This window comes from Cottoperca gobio, chromosome 1 (genome assembly GCF_900634415.1).
Source record: "Cottoperca gobio chromosome 1, fCotGob3.1, whole genome shotgun sequence".
Lineage (NCBI taxonomy): Eukaryota > Metazoa > Chordata > Actinopteri > Perciformes > Bovichtidae > Cottoperca > Cottoperca gobio.
The window spans coordinates 3,055,364-3,079,905 of NC_041355.1; the positions used below are offsets into that span (position 1 = coordinate 3,055,364).

A 24,542-nucleotide genomic window follows, 5' to 3' on the forward strand; every position below is an offset into this window, starting at 1 on the left:
TCGAGGCGTCGGTTCCTTACCTGAGCTGAGCTGTCAACGTGCAGTTCAGTCATTTGAATCCTCTCCTCGGCTTTTCTCTGCTCATGGCAAATACAAAGTTCACCGGCAGAACGGATTGATTCCACGACTACCTAAGTTTTAAATCAGTGAAGTGTAGATGTTTGTTTTTTGTTGCCATGTCCACTACCAACAGTGCAGTGAACTGCACTTCTGAGACAAGACTGTGAGTCAACATTTCGTCTGCAAAGCGAAAAGGAGAGCGATGGCTTTGTGTACAGACATGAGCCAAGATGAAAAGCTGATCAAAACGTGCAATATTATCTTGATAAATGGAAATATCAGAGATGTGTTGTTGAGCTCTCTTTAAGCCTCCCTCTTTAAAGATACTTTCAATACATCATTTCCATTTGAAAGCATTTATATTCTAGAAACATCATTATATAAATCACAAAGTTAACAGACACTCTTTGACGAGGAAAAGCGGTGTTGCCATGATACATGCGAGCGTTGGAGAGGCCTCTGCTGAGCTCGTTGTCGGTTGTTTTGACAGTCAGTGAACCGAAACACTGTGAAGAGGCCGAGGGTCTCCGTGTAGACAACACTTTGGCTTGTTGCAACACATAACACATTGGCTTAGGGGTAACACTGTAATGTCCTAATCATTTCTTCTTGTCTTGAAAGAACAAGGAATGAACAACTCATGTTCAAGAATGAATTAAGTGTAAGTGAGTACTATCGCCTGTACTCATTACCAAATTATTACCAGTTACTCCAAGGAATGTTCAGTTTCTTTCAAGGATGGGAAGGAAAGTGTCAGGTTTGCTAGCATTTAGGGATGCAACTAATGGCTAACACATTTTTGATATAGTTATCAATTTGTGCCTATCCAAAGCTGAAAGTGATTGTTTTTAAAGCTTGTTTTGACTGACAAACAATACAAAAATAATCTGAATGGATTTAATTCACACAATAACAAAATTCTGAAATACAAGTAAATCTTTGAATGTAAGACATTCGTACCACCTGCTAGGAATTAGCAAACCATTTAAGTCATATCGTCATAAATTCAGATTTTAGCAAAGTGTTAAAGTGTGAAGCATGTGTTGACGTTGTGCTCGGAACAGAAAAGTCAGTAATTGGAAGAGCAACACTGACGTCTCAGTTTGGTTGTTTGCCCATTTTGCAACAAAACAGTGCCAACAAATTAGGTATGTGCTGTGACCTGCAAGAGGGACGATGGGAGTCCCGTAATTATGCAGACCTCTCGCCGACAGCTACGTCTGCTCATGTTTTGACAGACATTCCAAAGCTGTTGAAGGACGCGCAGTGAGACGTTTTTCCTCTTGTGTTTGTCTTCATTACCCTTTCCTTTTCTCTTGTCATCACAGTCTTACGCAAACACAGTGAAAAATGTCCGCGACTGCTGCTGTGAAAGCAAACATTTCCTTTCTGACAACTTGTCAACAATTGGAGCTTTCAGTATTCTGAATGTTTCTTTGTTTTTATTTCTTCCACCTCAAGCCGATACAACAACAGTATGTTTACTTGCTCCTCGTTGTTTTGCCTGTGTCCATTCAAACTTTTTCTAAATACCTCACAGCACAATTGCAGTTACTTTGTGTGGCGTGCCAGCTTTCAGGATTGTTTCCCAAATTATTCACAGCCAGAAAAGGACGGAGAATTTAAATTTCTCAACACTCTGCAAAGATGTGTCAAAGTTAATTTCCTCATGCTTTACATTACATTACATTACAGTTCATTTAGCTGACGCTTTTGTCCAAAGCGACTTACAATAAGTGCGAACAATCATGAAGATACAACTCTGAACAACAAGAATCTTGTAAGTACATTATCTTCAAATAGGTACAATCCTTTAAGTGCAGAACAATAGCTTTGAATAAGCCAAACAAAAGTGCAACATACAGAAACAATAGAATACAAATTCAACCATTAGCTACAAATAAGCCTTTTGTTGTTTTTTTGTTTTTTTTGTTTTTTTCGTTTTTTCGTTTTTGTTGTTTTTGTTATTTGTTTCTTTTTTTCTTTTTTTCTTTTTTTCTTTTTTTCTTTTTTCTTGGGTTAGGGTTAGGGTTTTTTGTTTTTTAGTTTTTTAGTTTTTGTTGTTTTTGTTATTTGTTTCTTTTTTTCTTTTTTTCTTTTTTCTTTTTTTCTTTTTTTTCTTTTTTTCTTTTTTTCTTTTTGTTGTTTTTTTCTTTTTCTCATTGGTCGAGGTGCAGTCTGCGATGGAAGGTGTGCGGACTGTCTGTCTGTTGACCTGACATCAATGGGGAGGTTGTTCCACCATTTTGGAGCCAGGATAGCAAACAGGCGGGTTTTGTTTGAGGGGAATCTGGGTCCCACTCGCAGTGAGGGATCTGCGAGCCGATTGGCCGATGCAGAGCGAAGTGAACGCGCTGCGGTGTGTGTGTGTGTGTGGTTTGACCATTTAGTACGTACTTTTAGTAGTGTTGTCAAATGCGAACTTTCCTGCACACGAGCAGACGCTGTTACGTGCCAACAAGTCATTTCAAATGTCAAATTATGGCAAAGACATTGCAAGATGTTTGCAGCGGTCAATGCCGAAGTAGAACTAAAGCTTCGCCAGATAGATGTTTTGGCCGTTCATGAAAAAATGGCAGAATCTTTTCACAATGTTGAAGGTGAAATGAATGTCATGCAAAGCAAATCCAGCCCTGAATAGATCACCTCCTTTGATTTAAAAACAGTTTTTCTATGTCTTGGTTTATATATTTATTATTTTAAAAAGGCTCTTTTTGTGGTACCATTGTCTGTTTGTATTTGTAGGAAATGCACACACCATCACGCTACACTGAAATGATGCCGCCATGTTTTCTTCACTTCGTTCACTGATTACTATCAGTGTCATACAGCTGGGACACATTGTCATTTTTGAATCTAAAGAAACTTAAAGAGAATTATTAAACGGAAAGTCAGGATTTTAGGTGGTGAGGTTCCCCCTTGTTTTTCTAAGCCAGAACAATAATATGTGCCATTTTGTTAAACCTTTAGCTTTCCTTGCATCCGCATTTGTCAGAATCGTGGTAATTTATTTGACCTTTTGTTACGGTGCTCCGGGCAGTTTAGTTAATTATGTGGTAAGGAGCACTCTTTATTTTTGCGAGTACGTTTACTCCTGAAGCTGTGTGTGTGTGTGTGCAGTTCACAGCACTTCGGGGAACAGCAGTTTATGCTCCTTCCAGTCACAAAAAGGAAAAATATAGCAATGCGCTCTCACACCAGGCAGTTTAACAGGAGTATTGGTTGCGTTAGCCAACCTTTTATTTGGTGCATGGCACATTCACATGCCATGTCAATGTATGAATTCAATATTTAGTTCAGCAGTGCTGTGCTGCTGCAGGAGTTAACAGGTTAAATTTAAAAGTCAGTTTGCTTTTGGTTTTTTAACACCTCCAGCCCTGATAAGAGCTCCCACGCCACCCTTGCACTTGTTTTTTTTTTATGAAACACTGGATTGTTTTGAGCAGCTGCCAAGACGAGAAAACATTGTTATTGCTCCTCGGAAAGGACTAAGACAGCCAACTTGATCCTTTTGTGAACTCGCACACTGGTACATTCATGACTACTTGAGCAAGATCCAGGCATTCAAACATGATATGATCATAAGAGCTGCAGAAGTCAGGCTGAGAAGATAATGATCCTCCACACCTTCCTACTTCACCTCCCAGAACACTTCTAGTGTTCCTCTACGCTTATATGAGCAAACATATCCTGATTGTGCACGACCCGACATGTGCACATGCTGTTCCATTTACCCTCACGTATACAGTTTGCACGTATGAAACTGAATGCAAAGTTTTACTCTTTTAAAGGCATTTTGCTTACTTTAGATGCAACACATGTACTCGTCTCTTTCACCTCCAGCGACCTTTTTCAAAGTTTGTTCTTGATTTATTGACCTGCGCTTTTTCTTTTTCTTTTCTTCTTCGTCTAATTGGATGTAAGTAAATAAATAATTGAGCTCATTAAAAAATCATTAGAGTTGCCTTCTCCTGGAAGAGCATAAGAATGACCACATCAAAGGAGGAATCAGATTGTTATTTACGTTACTAACCACATATATGTGTATTATAAAGCACTAGATAGCGCTTGGCAGTCAATATGTTTATGGAAAACTCAAAGCAGTATTCCATATGGGCTTGAAATGATGATTTTGCGACACCTTTTTACGGATAACATTGAATTATGAAACATTGAATTACGCCGAAGGAGATCGACGTACCATATTTAATGTAAAATAAAAATAAATGGAATTATTCAATCCATCGTTGTTTAGTCATAAACCCACATTCTGGAAACGGTCCATTTTTGACTGGTGTAAAGAGTTTTTAAAGACCCTTCTTTTAGTATGGCCGTCTTCTAACATGACACTCTGTGACTCCATGTTTCTCGACGGTTGACAGACGACTCTGGGACATTTCTGTGGTAAACACGTCTGGAGTCGTTTCCACCCCGTAAGGAATTTATTTTGTCTTTGACAGCAAAATGCGTAACAGGAGCCTACAGATAACTCCTGCAGGCTGCTGGACGCTTGTGGCGCTGCCTAACACTTGTGCACACAGTTTAGATGGCGATGGAGGAACCTTTCTGGTGTCCAACATCATATCACAACACACTGTTGTAAAAGCACCGTGTATGAATGTCCATAAAAGAATATTTTTTACTATATTTTGACCAGTGTAGCAATCATTTTAAAAAACAAACATAATATCCAAATGATTCAACCCAAAATATTGAATAAGGATGATCTAAGTTTGAATCTTACACCAGGCCTCGATGAGTATTTACTAAACCAGCATATCCTCTGAGACGAGTTAGCTGTCAGATCCTGCAGAGCCCGAACAGAAGCTCCCTGTGTCACCGCGATGTGTTTACATTCTAATCTGCGAGATGAACCTACTCGATAAGGCTCTGGGCAGTTCTGCAGCATCAGGGGAAAAGGGAAGACCGCAGGACTCACTGCCAGCAGCAGCAACGGTAGGCACTTTTTTTTTTTTAGAGGTGGAGGACACGCAGGCTAATGGATCCTCAGTCTCCCTTCAGCAGCCGCAGCATGTTTTCTCCTCACTGAGCATTGAGAGATGTCAAGGCAGAGTCAACCTGCTGGAAAAACTGAAAGCTCGTCTCTCAGGACTCTTACTGGTTCCATCATCTCTGGCTTTGCGCCAGTAGTTATTCCGGATGGGATGATGCCCGTGCCCCTGTTCATAAACACAGCCAACATCAGAGTACTCTGCTGTGGGCTCTCCTCAGCCGGTGGAAGGAGGCTAAGCGTAGAAGACTTTCATGGGAAAACACCTGTTCAGATTCCAACCAACATAACTTGTCGGTAAAGGAGGTACAAGACGACACGAGCTGGAACAAGGAAGCGGTTTACATTTTCAACTACAAAGGAAGGCTTGAATCGTGGCCAATATGTACGACGGAAATAAATGTCTTACCGCCAGAGGATATTCTTATTACTGTATGTTGCATGAATATTTACAAAGCATACGTTGTGTGCTCGAGTGCATGTCTTTATCTACACTGCAGATCTTTAGGCTTTTCACCCCCTAAAACTGTGAACTGTGGGATGAGATAATCCCACTTGTTCCCAGTGCAAATCCCCTTGTTTCAGGATTTTGTTCATAAATTAGTATTTTATATAAATATTATATAAATATTTTTTATTTTATATAAATACAAAACAAGCTACTCTTGAAAAATGTTGAAATATACGTCGAAGTTTGGATTAGAAACAAGAGAAATGATCTTTACATGTTGTTGGTCTTATTTATTGCTCGTTGTAAAATAACAGATACGATTTTACGATTCAATAACCGTTGGCCGAACATTGTATTTTCTTTGCCAGTATTTTCCACTATAATTGTTTGTTGAATACAAACGGAGGATTATATTCCACGATGCCAAGTTTCAGATTAAAAAGAGTCTTTGAATCCAGTTTTTTTTATATTCTTTCATTTCCTGTTTCACGGTCTCGGACGTACAGCGAGACTCGATGTCGTCTCAGTTATAACCCCGTCAGTGATAATACATGCACGATTGGTATCATTTGTGTAGTTGGCTTGATGCTAAAAGAAGACGCTGTCTGACTAATTGATAAAACATTAGAGCCCACACTCTGTCTTGTACAGTGTGAGTAATTACAGAGGAGAGCTGAGCTAATGTCCACCTGTCAACCACTATTCTCGCTCGTGGATCATTTGGGTTTGGCTACATGACAGTTGCATACAGCTTCTGTCACACTTGTGATTGCTGCATCTGTTTTATAAAGACGCTGGAAGACAATAGGTCAATAGGAGGGGGAGGCGAGATCACCGTGCAGATAGGCGTCTCTCTTTCTCAGCTCTCTATGAATTACATGGTCTGTGATTGTTTTTGTCTCACAAGTTCAGGCTGGGATCAAACGTTTGCGGTTTCCTTGTCAAAATTGTTAAATTCTTTGTCTCCTAAGCTCCATTCGGATGCCGTGTTTGTATTTATTGTCAATTATAGATTTCACATCATAGCTTATTGTTATTCTAAGCTATGCAATTTTGGTGACACTTTTGCTTATTGAATAGAGAGACCAACCTTTTATCTCCTACAGTGCCACCAGCAGGATGACCTTTTTGACTTTTAGTTTAAATTCCTTTCTAGATGGATCACAATTCTGTCATGGTTTCCAGAGGATGAGTCCTTAACACTTTGGTGATGCTGTTCTACTTTTGCTCACATGTTCACATTTGTGGTTTTGAGTCTAATATCTCGGCAACTATTGGATAAATTGCCACAAAGTTGCCCCGTCTCCGGGAGGATTCGTAAGGATGACTTTCTATCAAGCAAAATCATTAAGTTAAAAATATCAATATGTCCAATACTTGTGTATCGTGCTATTTAGCAAATGTTAGCATGCTAACCATCTGAACAAAGATGATAAACATGTTATCTGCTAAGTTTCAGCTTGTTAGCATTGAGCAACATCTTGTGTTTCATCTGCCTAATGTTCACCATACCTTGACATCTTTATTTTCTATAACCATACGCTTTTCCAAACCTTAACCAAAAGGTTTTTGTCGCCTAACCTTTACTGTGCCACAACCAGACTACGTTTGCTGATAAATGATTGAGAGAACGCAGAAATTGAACAATCTGAAACCTCATCACTGGAAAGAAAATCATCCACTATCAGCATTTTGTCTAGCAAGTGGATTGCAATTCAGTGCAGGGATCCTCCTGCGACTACGAATGATGATGAAGTCTCATAAAGACCCTGGGGGAGGTGCTCGTCTGCGAGTCGTGTCTGCCTGACCTTCTTAGCAAAAGAAGCCATGTCGGAGCATTACCTCGTGGGCTCATTACCCGAGTCCACTGCCTGTTAGGCAAGGGGCAGGGTCAAGAGATACATCTAGTCTGGAACTTAATACATCTCTTGCAGTAGAGGAAATTGAGAGGTGAATGAATTAAGTTCACAGGTACCAGGCGTCCATATGACCCATCTCTTAGAGACTGGAGGAAATGGGACACAGCTCATCATTGTTTGGCTGTATCCACACTTTGAGTTGTGTTAATTCAGAAAGAGAGGACGACGTGAAACATAAAACCTGAAACGAGGTTGAAAGATAAATTCTCTTGATCGCATCAGTTAGACCTATGAAAGTTAAACCTATGCGCCTTTGCATCTTTAATTAAGATATCGATCACACACACACTCTTCCTTTCCTATCTATTCCAAAGCATTATTTAAAATGAAAGGAAATCAAGACATTAACTGATTGTGAAGGGAATTATACCGCAGATCCACTTTGTTTTATTGGTTAACCATTTGAAATTCTAGCACATTTCCAGAGATGAAGCATTCTTCTCGTTACATGTGTAATTCTACCTTTTATTAAACTGTTCAGTATTCTCTCTAGTGTGTTCCCACTCTTGTTTTTCTCTACTCGGCACATATTTTATGATGTTTATCCAAAATTGAGTGAATTTGGCGCAATTACAGCAACCCAGGGCGAGAACTTTTAAGACCTCCTCAGTATTATTCTTTTCCCTGAAACCACATCAGAAAATGAAAACAAAGGGAGATGTCGGCTGGCAAGTAGTTAGCTCTTCTGCTGCCACCCACTCAGTCCTACGTAGCCTGATGGGTTTGACCTTAAGCTGTGTGGCGACCTTTCATCAAAACAAAGTCTTGTTTGAGTGGAAATGCTGACAGTCAATCACACAGATTAAAAAAAAGAAAAAGAATACTGTTTACACCTTTTGCACTTTAGATTTGTTCCGACTTATACAACTGTTTCTCTGCACTCGACACGTTTAACCAGCGATGTCGCCGATACACTTGTGTAACCTTTCGTAAACACCCGAGACCCTTTTGTTGTTTGCTTTTGCCTTTGAAGCGTAAACCAGGTTTTGCATGCAAACTCACAACGACATCAACAACACATCAGGATATTTGCCAAAAGTACGTTTAAGGCCATCAGCCCTTAAAGTGGCTGTAATCAGCTAAACAAGCTCTAAACATGTAATCAGTGCTGTGTGCCGAGCCCCACATGATGGACGGTTGTCATAGTGGAGCGTTTAGCAATTCAAGAGCCATTTGTTTCTCTCAGGAGCTGATGCAAAACAGAGCTGAACGTACATTGGATATTGGACATGCCAAGAAACGGTAACCGCTGTATGAGTGAAGCGCAGAGCGACAGCAATTAGCTAGCGGGAAACACACACACACACACACACGCACACACGCAGGGAATCACACGCACGTGCGGCTGGCCCGGTGACCAAAACAAACATCCGAGAAGCTCTGATTACAACACGCACAGAGGCGGCGTAGCGTCATTCTCTGCTCAGGACGACATTACGCCACTACATCTTTACTTAGCAAACAGTTGTTAGCCGCTACATTAATGCTCTGAATGTCGTTTATTTCTACATCACATCAAAAGAGTCCTAAATGGAGAATCTGCTTCTCTTTCTTTGTTTGGCTTTTCCATTGTTTTCCACACTAAGCCATGTCTTTTCAATCCCCTTTCTATTCCTGGCCACTCTGGAATGCAATTTGCAATTGAAATCTAAACGCGTTCAGACGCATCAAAAGGCTTCCACACTGAAGACCCTGTAGAGCCGCGGGTACATAGAAGCGCCTGCACCCTCGTGGCTCCCGAACACAAACGAAGAGCAGAGTCTCGTCAATTATCTTCCTGCTGTTTTCATCCCTCACTTTCTTCATTGTGTTCTCCCTGCGACTGGGATCAGCTCAATAACAGCCAGCATGAGAGCCTGAATAACGACCCTATGAATTATCCTATTCTTTTTCGGCAGAATGAAAAGTCCCCCCCCCCCCCTCCCTGGTGTCGTATACAAAGCAGTGTGAGCGAGAACGTGTAGGAATAATATTTTTCTGATATATCAGTTGTGTGGATATGAGCGTGTGTGTGAGTGTGGGGTAAATGAAACACTCATCACTCTCGATTTATGGACCGGAGATGGCATCAGCGCAGCGTGTCGACGGCTCACTGCCGATGCGGCGCGCTAGAAGAAGGCTGATGGAGATGCCGGGGACTGAAATGTGCTTTGAGTTAATGGGGTACATAGTGCTCGCGCAGCAGCAGAAGGTTCTGCCACAAACAAGGAGGATACTTTCTGGCTCGGAGGCATGCTTTTGATTATGTTGAAAGATTGTTTGCTCTCCCTAGTTGGCAATTGGCTGGAAACATGCTGATGAGAGAGTGGAGGCCTTTTCATCCGTGTGCTATAAACATTACCTGAAATAGTTGCTTGTTAATCCATATTTGAGCGTTTGTAGGGAAGGGGAATGTTTGCTCACTGACAGCAAAAGGTGAAAAAAAAAAAAGATATTCGAGTCGAGACAAATGAATAGTCGTGTGATTGTCTTTTGTTCTGATGTCTTCTTGCTGTTCATTGACTGGATCCAAGCCACCAAATAGATTTTTATAATCACAACAAAATTCAATTTATGTTTAATAGCGTCTACTCTGACAGTTTTTTTTTTTTTTTTCCTTGTTTTTTTAATTGACTTTTCAGATTAAACTGCTTTTGTGGGAGAAAAAAAAAAAAAAACCTGTTGCTATTCTCTTGCAGGGAAAATGTCAAACATCCGTGCAGTCAGGAAGAGGCAACAGCTGAATAACTTGGTTGCCGTGGTTACCGAGCTAGCCAGGCCGGGTTTCACCATCGTGGACTTCTGCAGTGGAACGGTACGTGCGTCCATCCGTCAGCGTGCGTGTGCATTCATCACTGCACCACCCGATGGCTACATTACACTGCTGCTCCATTAGCAGCCGGGCTGAAAGGGACTAGTTTTCATATTCCCTCATGTCTTGTTCTTGCCGCTTTAAATGTTGTTGTCCGGCGTGCACACACACACACACAGACTGGTAATTATGCTCATGGAAATGCACGCTCAGAGCGATAGTGCTGCATGGCAAAAAGGGTCAATACTTAGTTGGAAAGGGCAGGACTAATCATAACTCCATTGATTTCTTACCATCCCCTTTAATGGCTGCTGTTTTCTTATTGTGCATTTTCATTTATTTTCTCTCTTTGTGCTGTCTCTCAGGGCCATGTCGGGATTGTTCTGGCTCACACACTTCCAGATTGCCAGGTAACGTGTGTGTGTGTGTGTGTGTGTGTGTGCGTGTCGTATCATTGAAGGCTGTTGCTCAGACACAAGATTAACCAATAAATCTATTAATAATGATTATCATTTATCATTAAATACACCTCTACTGTTGTTTTTTGAAAACGTTACATGAGTTGTTAAAGAACGGTCTATAGGTTTTTATCCCATTATTAATTAAACTTTTATTTTTTCTGTCATTTTAATTAAAGTAGGACTTTATTATTATTTTTCTTTTCTTCTTCGTGGATCTCAGGTTCTTTTGAACATGACTTAATGTTGCCTTATATTAAAACTGCATTAATACTTATTCCAGATCATTTAGAGAAAGTAGCAGCTGTGTTCTTTTTCTGTGTTTTATTCAAGGTGCTCCTCATAGAGAACAAAGAAGAGTCATTGGTCCGGGCCCAGAGTCGTAGCGCCGAGCTCGGTCTGAAGAACATCGGCTTCATTCAGGCGAATTTGGACTACTTCACCGGAGCGTTTCACATCGGGGTGAGCACAGCGAGTAACAGGACGCTGAGCAAAACGTGCCTTTGTTTGATGATGCTCAGGTTCTCTGATCTGGTGACTCAATTATTTAAGATTTGTGCTCATTTGTGAATCATATAAACTAAAAGTATTGCATGCAGAAGTGGACATAAAGCAAGAGTCTGCAGCGCACTGTATCGTTACACTGTGGTAATCGGTATGAAACAGCAGCCACAGTAACACTGGTTTAATTGACTTTGTTTCGATCTTATTTGTTAAACTGCAATCACAATCCAATTTTCAGTTTCCACATTAGATTTATTTTAAGCAAATCTAATTGCTTTTCACATTTACACTATAGCTTTCTAATAGACCAGTGAAAACATTGTTCTGACGCAAGGAAAATATAATTAGCAAAGACAATTTTGGTGTGAAAACTGTAAAGCTTTAGGAGACAAAATGTCTTTCGTCAATTAACATGCAGAGCAAAGTAACTGCTGTAGTCCCCCCTGTCATAATGAGCCTCTTACTGAGATGCATAGCAACAATTGTCATTGTAACAAACTTAACAACATGGTAATCATCCAGTTCCATATTACTATTATTTATTTATTAATTAGAAAGCATTGCTGTCAAAACAGTTGCCATCATTTGTCTTATATGACGTGTATTATTATTTCAAATGTTTAATAATGCGAATTAAACCAATAATTCTTCTCATTTCTGATAATCAATTAGAAACCGAGAGCGAAGCGCATTTGATTAATACCGCGTGAACAATGTGTCACTTCCTACTTTGCCACGATCCCAACTTTCCCGCGTCAAACGGAGACATTTCATTCCCTCGTCTTTTTCCAGAAACTGAAAATGCCAACCTTCAATTATTTTGTGTCAGTGCAGCTGAATTGGCTTTTTTTTCTTCTTCTGAATTGTAGCTTTTAATCAGAAGCCTTTTTAGTGCTCTGCACTTCAGTCACTCGTACGTCTCTGATTATTAGAAAGCCAGAAGGAAGGTTATGAAGAGCGACGGTGACGTCAGGGTTAAAGGATCTTTGTTAGTTCTCGTTTGCTTTAAACGTATCCTATTATTTTTTATTTGTTTGCTTTCAAAAAAGATGTTGCCGAGATCTTAACACCTCTGCTCTTATTAAAGGAGTCATATTAAAAAGGTTGCCAGCCGTTACCGTGGCCACTTTTACTTCTTAATTCATCACACATTTAGTTTGTACAGCAACATCTCTGCCAAGAATGCAGTTCTGCTCGTTTGTGATGGTTAAGCTTAAAGAAGCGGCTTAGTAGTGAATGTGTTTAATTCTGCGACAACAGAATAAATGTTATCCTAGCTCTCTAAGCTCTGTGCTTAATGGGCCTGAAACAATCTAACATTCAGCATTGGGTAGCACTCTCCAACGGCACGTCCAAACCCCTCGCTAGTCCTTTTTAAAACACCCACCTTCATCTACAGAGCTCTTGACTTCTCAAGCTAATAATTACTGTCAATTTAAAGCAAAAAGGTCCTTAGCTGTGATTGCTGCCTGAATGTCGCCGTCACACAAGCAAAAGGTCTTTAAGATTTATAAAAAACGTTCCTCTCATCTTATGAATTCCAGTTTCCACACACTTTGCTCTCCCACAGAATCTCCGTCTTCATCGCTCTTTGTTATTTATAGGTTAGGTCAGTGTCTTCCCCCAAAACACGTCGGGGAGATCCATCATTCCCTCCGTGTGTCATAGCCCAGTTTCAGAAAAGCCAGCTGTTCCAGTAACCCCACTTTAACTCTCTCCGGGACAAATGGGAATATATATGTACCTGCTGTAATTAGAATCTATTGTTCCAGCGTCGTCGTTCCACCGAGACCCGTTCCACTTGGCAAGAAACAAACAGCACAGATTATTCTTCTCCACAATATGTGGGTGTTTTTTCTTCATGGCCTAATCAGTGAGTAAAACGGGCACACGTGGATTTTGAATGAATGTTAAGATTTCCGCATGAAACGGTTGCTTAGGTTTTGTTGTTTTCGTGCCTCGACTTCCTCTCAGCCTCAGCTGTTGCTCTGGCTAAGCTTCTTCCTGCATGACACAGATACTTCTACCTGAAGGAGACAACCATCACACCGGTTCTTTCTTTAATCCTGTTATGTTTTAAACATGCTCCCATTTTTAGTCACGCTCATTTAATCAGGCTAATTAAATTGAGGTGTCACTATTCTCTTCCTGTCTTCACTTGTCCCAGGTGTTAGACTGGTATCGCTTCTACATGCAGCGTATCCTGCTGTTTTTTAATTTTTTTATTCTTTCTCTTGTCGGATAACGTTGAGCCGAAAACACCTCGCAGGCACGGGAAAGTTGTGGAGCTGGAAGTTTAGTTCTGGATCGTTACTGCATCCAGGTTCTTTATCGGTTCTGCTCAAGGGTCCGATTGTTTGCGATTGATTCCTTCAGGAGAGTTTTCTATGTTTTATTTTGTGAGAAGAAATGCAGTTATTACTTTTTAAGCCTTTTGTATGTTATCGTTGGGTTTAATCTGCTAATGTCATTTAAGAGTTCCACGTTTTTATTTCCATCACATGCAAGAGACTCACAACATTATCCTGTTTTACTGTATTGTGAAGCGCGACATCTTAATAAACTGAACATGTAAAAACTCCCAACACATCAAAAACACACTCTGAAGCTTTTAAAAGCTGTTGCATCACATCTTTCTGGGTGTAGTGTTGATTAAGAAGAGTTTTAGCTGTATTGCAGGCGGGTCTGATGGGACAGGAGAGGGATGTAATTACTTGAATAAGAGGGAATAATGAAGCCTCATTATTTCTGTGATTATTGAGATGGAAACAGCTTTTCCTCTCTACAGTTTTATAAATGACCGTTGCTCCTTTCGGTTGTTGCGTATTGATTTATGAGTTCTTCTTCCTGCGAGATGTATTTTTGCAGAACTGTGCTTCGCCTGGCATGTGTAATAAACTGTATTTCTATCAGAGGGTTTTATAAATCAGCCTTTTATTTTTTAATTAGTGTCTCTCATATGGTATTAGGTTGGGAAATGGCTTCATCAATATCGCTTAATTCGATGAAGACACAAGTAAACGTTAGCCATTGATAAAGAAATGCTTTCTAAATCAAGATTATGCGTAATTAGTTATCAAAACATCGGGATGTATTTTGTTTTATTTGCGCGCACTGGTTGAGTGGCTTTGTGTTTGTGTTAAATCCAGGCTATAGGTCATAAAATGTAATTAGGATTTACCACAGCACGACTAATGCACAGCATTAAGTGGCCGGGTGAGAGTAATGCTGTTACTTTTGTTAATTATTTTTTCTTTAGATGTGCGGGGATGTAACATCATGCAATCTCTGATAGGGACTCCTCCTAATCAGCAGTCTGACACATAAGCTAGGCTTTTCCCTGATGCCACCAATACATGCAGAATATAAAATGTCAAATGGATACAAGGCCATGCAGGTAATTGATGTTAATTCTCCAGTTTTTTTTTCCTTCAGTCTCCTCGTATAACTCTGTTTAAATCAGTGCAAATCTAGTTCCATGTGGAGCTTTATAACGCAGATGAGAAGACTCGTTTTCCTAGTTCAGACTGTTGCATATAAAAATAAAAGGTTGCAGGTTTTCAGTCTACACCGTGTGGTCGTTCTTGTAAGCTGAACGATTGCTGCAGCTGTTCCAACTTCCAGGGAGCGCCGAAGCACCTCTGAGAAATGCACCCGTCCAGACATTTCGGTGACTTTATGAGTGGGCTCTGCCGTGTTTAGAGTATCTCTATCTTCTCTAATCTTTTGTAGCTGCTGCCAATCTTTGGCTCAGCCCTGTCCTGACGGAGTCTGAACTTTTGCTCCGTGGCCGCTGCTGTCAAGGCAACGTGCAGGAGATTCAGACTCCCGGACGACGAGTGACAACTTCTTGGAAGACGAGGATAGAAACTTGAGGTTGCTGCTCGAAGTCGGATGGGGTTTAATTTCAGGGGGCCCCGAGTAGATTCTGTCACATCAGACTGTTTATAATGCATTTTATTGTGCACCATTAACGGAGAATCTATTTAGCTAATGTACGCTTGGGAGGAAATCATCTATTTTACCACTGTTCTTTGGATATTAACGTCATCGCCTTTTGATGAATCATAATGTATTTCTGCAGGCTGGAATGCAGACACGCTATAATGGTGTGTTTTTTCGTCCCTTTTCTACCATTGAATATACAACCACACCATTACTAATGCATAGCCAGGTGTTCATCACCACGCACAGTTTACCCACTCAATGGGAATCCTGATGCATTCGTGTCACCGCTCCTGAAGCACTAATACATTTTGTTTGCTCTAACGCCCCGAGTCTGCACCTCGTGAGAGAATAGATGTATTTAATAGCAGCAGCCATTATGAAGTAATCAATGGGATTGAGTGCATGCTCTCAAGTGCTCTTCTTTTCTCGCCTTGCTGTTGGAAGGTTTTAAAGAAAGCTTATGATTCACTGGTGATGCATGTTTTGCTTTAGCTTTTTCTTTGTCTCGTTTCACTTCAGGTTGCCCTCCATGCATGCGGCGTTGCGACGGACATGGTGATGGACCATTGCATCCATGCAGGAGCCACCTTTGTCATCAGTCCATGTTGCTATGGCTTCATCCAGAACGCAATCAAGTTTACCTTTCCCAGGAGGTTTGTACCAGCTCACCGCAGCTCTCGGGGTTTCTGTAAACATTGTTTCTGACCTTGTTGTTGTTTTTCTTTTTCAGTTTCTCATTAGGGGCTCTCACTTCTCCCACTCTCTCTGCCCCTCTCTCCTCCCCAGAGCGAGAGAGAGCTCCTCTGAGAAGCTCTCCTCTATCTAGAAGAAAAGACATCGCTCTCTGACCTAAAATCGAGAGCGAGAGAGAGAAAAAAAAAACGCAACACTCTCTCCTATCTAGATCTGCCCACCCCTTCTCTCTACTTGCCACCCTCTCTCTCTCTCTGCCCCCCTCTTCTCTCTCTCTCTCTCTCTCTCTATCTCTCTCTTCTGCCCCCCCTCTCTCTCTCTCTCTGCTCTCTCTCTCTCTCTCTCTCTCTCTCTCTCTCTCTCTCTCTCTCTCACGTACACACAATATATACAAACATCTCTTGTCACTGCCTTTTGTTCACCTCCTGTCTCTTATCATCACCACTGACGGTACAAGGCAGCAGTGTCATATCCCCTTCACAACAAGGTCCGCCCCTCACCTTTCAATCTAAGCAAAAACGTACCTTTAGTGAAACGTATTTTACAATGCAGTTATGAGGTGTCGTTGCAGGGTCACAGCTCACCTGAAGTTGAGTCCCCTCCAGCTCTCTCTGCATATTCCTTCTTGTCCTCCTCTCTCCATCCACCCTTTCTTCCAAATTTAGCATTTTTTCATTTGGATGCATTGTGGACGTCAATTCTGGTTTTAGAACAGGATTTTGAGTTCTTGCAGGATTACAGGGATTGTAATTTTAGTCACAAACTGCCTGTCGCCCGGGGGTGTCCAGTGTTGTTGTGCTAATAACAGTCATTCAATAAATTGCCTCTTTTTGTCATTACTGTGGAACAACAGTGACATACTGTTTTAATGTAGCACACAGCGTCAGCGGTATGCCAGTAAGGAATCGTCGTAAGCCCGTGGGGAGTGGTACGTGACAGCGGAGGAGGAGGGACATTCTGTTTTCATGTGCATTATGCTCGTCCAACAGGGACAACATACCACCGATCAGCGCAATACATTTACGCAAACTACATGCACATCGTTGGCATATGTCATTGAAAATTGCTATATGTCGGGGAGACGGAGTATAAGACATTCTAAGTGCCATGAGCCTGCAGAACATCAGCGTCATACCAATATGTTACAAGAGTGGCATATGTCGGCTCATTTCCATCCCGCTGTTGCAGTTTTATGGTTTAGGTTCATTTCACCTCCACTAGTGATGCAGCTTGAAGGGTAGATATTGTTGCCAAAACTTTTTAACACAGTGGTTAAACGCTGTACTGTTGGACCCTCCGTGTACAGTAAACATATTTAAGAGTTTTCACATACTTAGTTTTTCCTTTCCTCCTTTTCTTTTTTTTTTTTTTTGTGAACTTGACACTTCGCCCCTTCTGACTCCTCATAAAATATTTAAAGAAAAAACCCAAAAAAGACTTTGCAGCTGTAATGGACAACAAGAAGCTATGTTTCTGGAGGGCAGTATATGTGAGGGGCCCACACACCTGACTGTGTCAATCTTCATCTTGCTAGTTTTAGTGTGTTCCCCTCAGGTCATGTTCCAGGTACTCATGCGAATATTTTGCAGGTGTAGACATTCCTGGCAGTTCACAGGTTTTTACGAGCTGTAAAACTAAACTGCGCATTTCATTAACACCCTAACAGTTCAAGTTAAACTTCTCTCCTTGTGACCTGACTGGCGCCTAACCCCTGACCCTCTTCCTATCGACTTTTAATTGGCTTCAGTGATTCATCTGACTACATTTAACCGTCACAAACAAACTCACTCTGTTACCATGTCAGAGCAGAAGCCCCGTCGGAGTCCTTCTTTCCCAGAGAGAAAGTGGTTTGTTTTTAGAGATGACGCATGCTGTTTGTGTTTTGTTGAGCTTGTGATTTGGTTGTTTATTGCTAGTTTCTTTGTAATGTGATTTTCCCTAAACGATAAAATCCTCACCCTAGAGCCGAGCAAGTAAACTGATGACATATAAGTGTAATAAACACATTTCACTCCCTCGTTTTAATCACTGCACTTTGATGTTAAAATATCTTCTGGATTTTTTCTTCTCTTTTACAGCAAAAGGTTCCAAGAGACTCTGACGTATAAGGTATGTTTTTCAATTTTATTAAATCCCTCTATTACATGTATTATTCATTTGCACTCAAACTATCAATTGCAGAATACTGAATTACAGCAACTCAGTTCACATTCTTCATGGGTCAAGCCTTATTTTAAAACATGGAGAAAACATATTCAAAACAATAAGACATGTTTTTCTCTTTGCTAAGACAGAAGCAGACAATTCAGACAGAAGTTCGTAAATCCACTATTACGTTTGTGCATGAAGTTCTTTCTAAGCTCTTAGTAACTAGTTAGTTGATGTAGGTATGACTTTGTTTTAATTGTTTATGCACATTGAGAAATAATAACATTTCAGAGTGAGGAGCTTCTGATTATGCTAGCTAACTTAACTGACGTTATTAGCTTACTGAGCTAAGAGTAAGTGGCCTAATGTTTTGTAATTTGAGGTATTTCATGTTACTTTTTGTGACTTGTAATCTATAATCTTTCCAGTTTACTTCAACATTGTATCATGTGTTGGCTCAGGATCCACCCAATTCCATATTGCCTTTTACTCTTCCTATTATATTAGCAAGCTAACATTAGCTTCAGTTAGCTACATTCACACCAGGCTGTTAGCATGTCTAAATATTTTATAACAACTAATCTATATGTAATGTATTCATTTAGTGATGCGCAAATCTCCATTTAGTATTTAATCTACACTAAATTTGACTTTATGAAGAGCTGCTGCAACTCTTTTGTAGTTTAAATGTACCAAAAATCTAAAACATTAAAAACCGATGGATGTGACTTTATTTTTCTTGGCATTAGTAAGAGCTTGTTTCTATATAGCTTCACTGTTTTTGTTTTATTTTCATTTATTTTATCTTATTTATTGTATAGGACAGTAAAATGTAATGAATCAGGCCCCTGTGCTGTCATCACGAAGATACCCCAGGCAGTTACAAGAGGGAGGCTCACCCCATTCAGTCTCTCAGTCCCTTATCGCTCAGCACAGACTCGGCACTGTACTCTGGGCCCGTCCCATGATGATGTATGGGACCTGTCAGTGCCCCCGGGGGGAATCTGTGCAGAAGTTGCTGCAGGTCCTAGTCATGGCAACCTCAAGGGTTGACATGTCACAACATCGGACCACCTCTGACTTCTTTTCTGGTGTGCACTAAAAGAAAACTGATGCGGCTTGAGAGGCACAGAAGATTATATATTATTTACAAGACACTGGGTAATTGTACTGTTCTGGGATAGTTGTGATTTGTCCAAAAGCCCGGTGAGCAAAATTCAGAATTGCCATATTTTTGTCTGGTAAATGAGATGCTTAACGTGAAGCCAGTCGCACAGCAGGAGAAATCTACCGTACTGTATATTCTATTTAAACCGGCAGACACATTATCTGCCACTTTAAACCTGAGCTCTAAATCTCCCCTGCCTCCGCTTGTGGTTTTGCTTTCAACAAACATGTTTGGTATTTTCTATTCATTTAGGCTCAGTATACAGAACCCCACTGTTTCATGTGTCTATGCTTCCAAACCCTCAGCCAACTCTGGCAGAAATAAAAGCAGCATTACATTGTTTTATAGCAGAACCATAGTTGTCCTTCCTGAACTACGGTAGTTAAACAGACCGACGGCACACTGACAAATGGTGTATTGCTGGAATAAATGGCTAATGGTGTGAGATATTGGTGCTCAGCGCTAACTTTAAGCACCTGCTCCATGGCCTTGCATTCAGCGTCGACCCTGTGGAGTGAGGAATCAAATCTATTAAAGTAGAAGTAAGTTGGAGCTGATGAACCACTCGCGCGATTCATTTTCTCTACGAACCATAGCGAGGTAAAAACAGGACAGAAAAACCTTAGAAAGAATCTTAGAATGTGGTTCATAAGCGTAGCTTGATGCACAATGGAGAGAATGAATGTGGTCAGTCCAGTGACACTGTAAAGAAACAAACACACTGAAGCAAGGCTGAGAGTCTACAGACATGCTAGTGTCTCTGTGAAGCTGTATGCTAATATCAGCATGCTAACACTGATATTAGCATACAGACATGCTAGTGTCTCTGTGAAGCTGTTTGCTAATATCAGCATGCTAACATGCTAATATTAGCATACATACATGCTAGTGTCTGTAGCCTATGCTAATATCAGCATGCTATCATGTTATATTGATGGCCAGGTTCACCTTCTTAGTTTAGCTTGTTAGCATGCTAAGATTAGCTAATTAGCAGCTGCACACAAACTAAAGCTGAGGTCATTAGTTGCGGGTAATAAACCAAAGTTTTGGGCAAATTAAAACCTGATAATGGTGGTGGATGAAAACTAAGGGTTCACCAAGATTATTCCATTTTGTCACCTATTGGAAATACATTTATTTTTAATCCTTTTAGATATATATTCTGACTTTGCATCTGCAGGTGGCACTATAATAAAGGTTAAGGGATCACTAAAGTCAGTAGGACTCATGCTTTATGGAATATGAAATTATTTACAACAATATTTGTTGCGCCATGTGACAGACTAGTGATCTGCTGATGACATTTTCCTACCTCTCAGCCGGAGCATGCTTCCGCTCCACAGCTATAAGTAGGAGAAGGAGAAACATGGTTGACTAGACAGAACAAACTCATGCCTTCTGGTGTGCGTGTGCTTTCCTAACAGTGTTAGTTTCACTGTATGGCTCATCTTTGTGAAATTCTTTTGAATCTCTGCTTGATCTGATCGCTGATTTAGCGGTTATCACAGTGGCAGCGTTATAGCATGTGGTAAGACTTGACAAATCTCATCCAGAGCTTTAGTGGTGGTATTAATTACCCCGGCATTGAACAGTTCATGTACTCTCATCGTCTGTCCTTGTCTCAGGAACACATGATCCTCTGTCGCTTCGCAGACCAAACTGCTGTCCAGCTCCCTCCTGAGAGGCGACTCATAGGTATGTTTTACAATCTTCTCCTCCTACTTAATTCTATAGTATACTATTGTAAAAACTCATTGTACCTATTGTATTTATGTTGTATTTATTTTTTCTTTGGAAAAATGTGCCCGATACATTTCTATGGTTTCAATACAGCCAGAGTGACTTTTGTTTATTTTGTAGTCCAGTGCGATTGTTATTTTTTGTCAATCCTGAACAGTTCTCTTAGTACATGCTGATATCGTGTTTCTGTGTTTTTACACTGTGACCGGACTCCACTCCTCTTCTTTTACAAACGGTCTAGACTTTGAGAAGTGTGAAAAATGTCAATGCAGGGATTTGTTCAGTGTGACAAAAACAGCTGCGGTGAACAGCTGCTACCGTAGATCTGCGTTGTCGGATTCAGAGGGAAGTGTTTTGTCAGCGTGAAACCTTCAGGCCTGCGCTGAAGCTTCACTGTACAGTGTTTCATTATGTTGAGAACCTTCCTCACCCTGATAGTTCTCCAGCTTATCAAAGCTTCCCTCTGAATCTGAAGAGGTTCCCCAATGCCTCGTCAGTCTGAAGCCCTTTCATATGTACCTGACACCACCTGTCACAGCGTTTCTGCTTTATATCCGTTAACAGGGCTCAACCTCTCCCACTAACATTTTCTAACCATGTTTGATCCTATCTCTCCAGAGCTTTCCGGTGTGACTGTGAGCAGCATGGCAGACCAAAAGCTCACATTTACTGTGTCTGCCACCTGCTGCCGTACTGCCTAATTCATTTGAAGTCTGTTTAAATCCTAAGAGAATAGCGCGGTAATCAGTGTGAAGTTGTTGATGAGTAAGTGGCTTCTGTCGGGACACAAACACTATGAACAGACAGGAGATGGACAAAACAACGGCTACAAACTAAAAACGACTCGACCCATGTTGTAGGTTTTGTTGAGTTTTGTACTTAATCATGTTTCCAACTATTTTAAAACCCAGAAGAATTTGTAATTATGATCAAGGTGACGGTCCACTTCAGTAATGCCGTCGTATCCCCTTTACACATGCGTCAGTGTGTTGTTGTCTGGTATAAAACACTTTTTAAACCTGTCGTTTTTAACTATATATTTTACCCGGATGAAGGGTTAGGGTTAGGGTTTGAGTCTACAAATCTACTAGAGACTAAAGGAACACTTCCAAAAGATATTCCCTCATTTAGTGTTTTGATGATGGAGGTGTACGGTAGATCGCTTCCTGACACGTTGGTCCTAAAATCTCTGTTCATTTTGGTTAAGATGTCGTGTGAAGGACATCTCAAATGATTTACTTTGTTTTCATTCCCCATCGTGCTCTGTGGATGATAATACTGTCATCCTGGGAGAGGCAATACATCAGGCTGGAGATGTTTCTTCTGTTGTTTTGATTCCCAACTGGGCAGTATCCCCATCCACAGGGCACAACGGCAGATATGCCAACAATACATTAGGGTTTCATAGGTTGCATTTAAGTAGGATAAATATTTTAGAGTTTTATTCTATATCTTTTCTTTATTCCATACACTATTTAAATGTTACCAAAGTTTACCGCTATGTTACTGTTTGCCAAGTCACTCTTAAACAATAATTACATTATTATATACATTATTAAACCTTTTTACATGAAATACTACGTTTATTTTCTTTATAATTCTTAAATATCAGTATTGCATTGGCTTAAATACCCAATACTGTTGGGCTTTACTTATGTTTTTGTAATCTTTGCTATCTTCTGAGGCTGTGCTTTGTGCTGCTATCATTTTGGATCACATCACTTTGTAAAATAAAAGCTGTTCCTGTTATTTTCATATATTAAGTGTAAGAAAACGTCATGCATAAATGCATAAAACCATCTCATTTTTCTTTTTGGATACTAACCTATGATCCCGATTCTTTTCATGCCTCTGCAGGTAAACAGTGTATGGGCCTCGTAGACTTGGACCGCTCGTGGGCAGCAGAGACTCATGGGTACTCGTTGCGAGTGATGACTATGGAGCCTGAGAGCTGTTCACCAAAGAACAATATGCTGGTGGGAAGGCCGCCGCACAAGCGTGGACTGGAAGTCGGTGCTAGTCACCAGGAAGTGCTGGTGCATAATTAGGACAGCGGAGCATCTTCAGTGTGGTCAGGGTGATGATGAAGTGCCTCTGCGGCTCCTGACAATACAACTGTTTTATCCACCCTCAACATTTTCTTTTTATTTATTTTTTTTAAAAGCCCTTTTTTTGTAAGAAACTGGCCTCGGAAACAATAATGAGGAATAAATGAATGTTTTTTCTTATTATATCTGGACTAGCAAAAGTCCTCTCTCTCTCAGTCAGGCTGAAGGTAATAACGCTGTGATTTTTGATGCAATAAACAGAGTGTTCCTTGAGAACTGCCGCTCTCCCCCCTGTGCTAAATGCGCTCAACGGTCGGGCGCTTAGTTTGTGGTAAAAGCGCGAGTCTCTAACCAACTGCTGTGTTACGTTTGTGTCTTTGCCTAAACTGTGTGATCAAGCTGTCCGCGTAAACAGAAGCAGCAGGATCTACACACCCACATTGCAAATTAATTCCACCATACTTTTGCATGCTGTTTTTCTCAAACAGTCTGTATATATAGCCTTCTGTGTAAGAACTGAGCAGTCCGCTCCCTCTGCTGCAAGTATTAACAGTGTGCGTGCGTGTGCGTGCCTCTGACGGAGAGAGAGAGAGCGAGAGAGGGGGGGGTATAGAAAGAGAAAATTGGATTCAAACTCATATTACATCAGGTAAAATACAGCATTTGTCACGGTTCTACAGAGAAACTGATTATTCCTCCATGAAGAATGAATGTGAATATGGTATGCATGCAGAAATGAATATTTTATGACGCTGGCGAAAAAGGTCAGTGTTCTTGATTACATGCGCACTATTCAGTAGCTGAAAATCACACACTATGCTTTGTGTTTCCAAACCTGTAAACGTAAGGCAACAAGCCCCTTAAGCTTTCATTCATCAGGTAAAAACTGTCCATCTGATATTCAGAAATAATCCTGCGTTGTCACCTTTTGACAGTGCACGCTGCTTGAGAAATCAGGGGAGGTAGCGAGAGAGACAGTTCCCCTGCTCACACAGAAGGCAGAGACGAGCGAGGCGCAGGCTCTTCCAGCGTCGAGCTCATTCTGAATTCAGTCAGCAGAGTCAATCTATCTCGAGGTGAATGGCCAGACACAGCTCCTTCCAAGGACTGGAATTATTTGAAAAGGAGTCGTCTGACTCCCTGTTCATGTTTGTGGCTCTGCGCGAGTGCACATTACAGAAATAAATTCATATAGGCCCAAAAGAGGAGAGAGAAAAGCGAGGGAGAGTAGGTGGCGCTACTTAAAGCTTGCAGGAGAGCAGGAGAATATTGAGGTGCAAAGTGGGTCGATTCAACCCAAACACTTGGCGAAACAAGATTCTTTGTGCAGATAAAAGTATTGTGACACATCTGAGTTTATTCCTATGTAAATGTGCACTTTCTTTACGAATGGAATGTTTTTTATGGTCAAAATCAGCTTTAAACTCTTCGATATAGAAGCTTCTCTGTGAAACTCACCATCCGTTTGGGTTTTTCAAAAGCGGCTCCTAACTGAGCAATTTGTTTCTGGGAAATAAGGGCGCTTTCATTGTTTTATTAACTTCAATTATTACTTGTAATTAAAACGCATCTGGTCTTGGTTTTCCACTTGATTACGCTGGCA

At 40.8% G+C, this 24,542-nt stretch overlaps 1 protein-coding gene across 2 annotated transcripts in view; it reads left to right on the forward strand.

Annotated features, from left to right (window-relative positions):
* gstcd (glutathione S-transferase, C-terminal domain containing) overlaps nucleotides 1–23,124 on the forward strand; it is a 43,571-nt gene extending 20,447 nt beyond the window's left edge. For both annotated transcript variants that reach the window (XM_029433405.1, XM_029433412.1), the window contains 7 exons: nucleotides 10,120–10,235; nucleotides 10,598–10,642; nucleotides 11,024–11,152; nucleotides 15,662–15,795; nucleotides 17,914–17,944; nucleotides 20,777–20,846; nucleotides 22,749–23,124. In XM_029433405.1, the coding sequence (XP_029289265.1) occupies nucleotides 10,120–10,235; nucleotides 10,598–10,642; nucleotides 11,024–11,152; nucleotides 15,662–15,795; nucleotides 17,914–17,944; nucleotides 20,777–20,846; nucleotides 22,749–22,939 (716 nt within the window). In that variant the 3' untranslated portion in view covers nucleotides 22,940–23,124. The remainder of the gene's footprint in view (nucleotides 1–10,119; nucleotides 10,236–10,597; nucleotides 10,643–11,023; nucleotides 11,153–15,661; nucleotides 15,796–17,913; nucleotides 17,945–20,776; nucleotides 20,847–22,748) is intronic.
* Nucleotides 23,125–24,542: the final 1,418 nt, after the last annotated feature.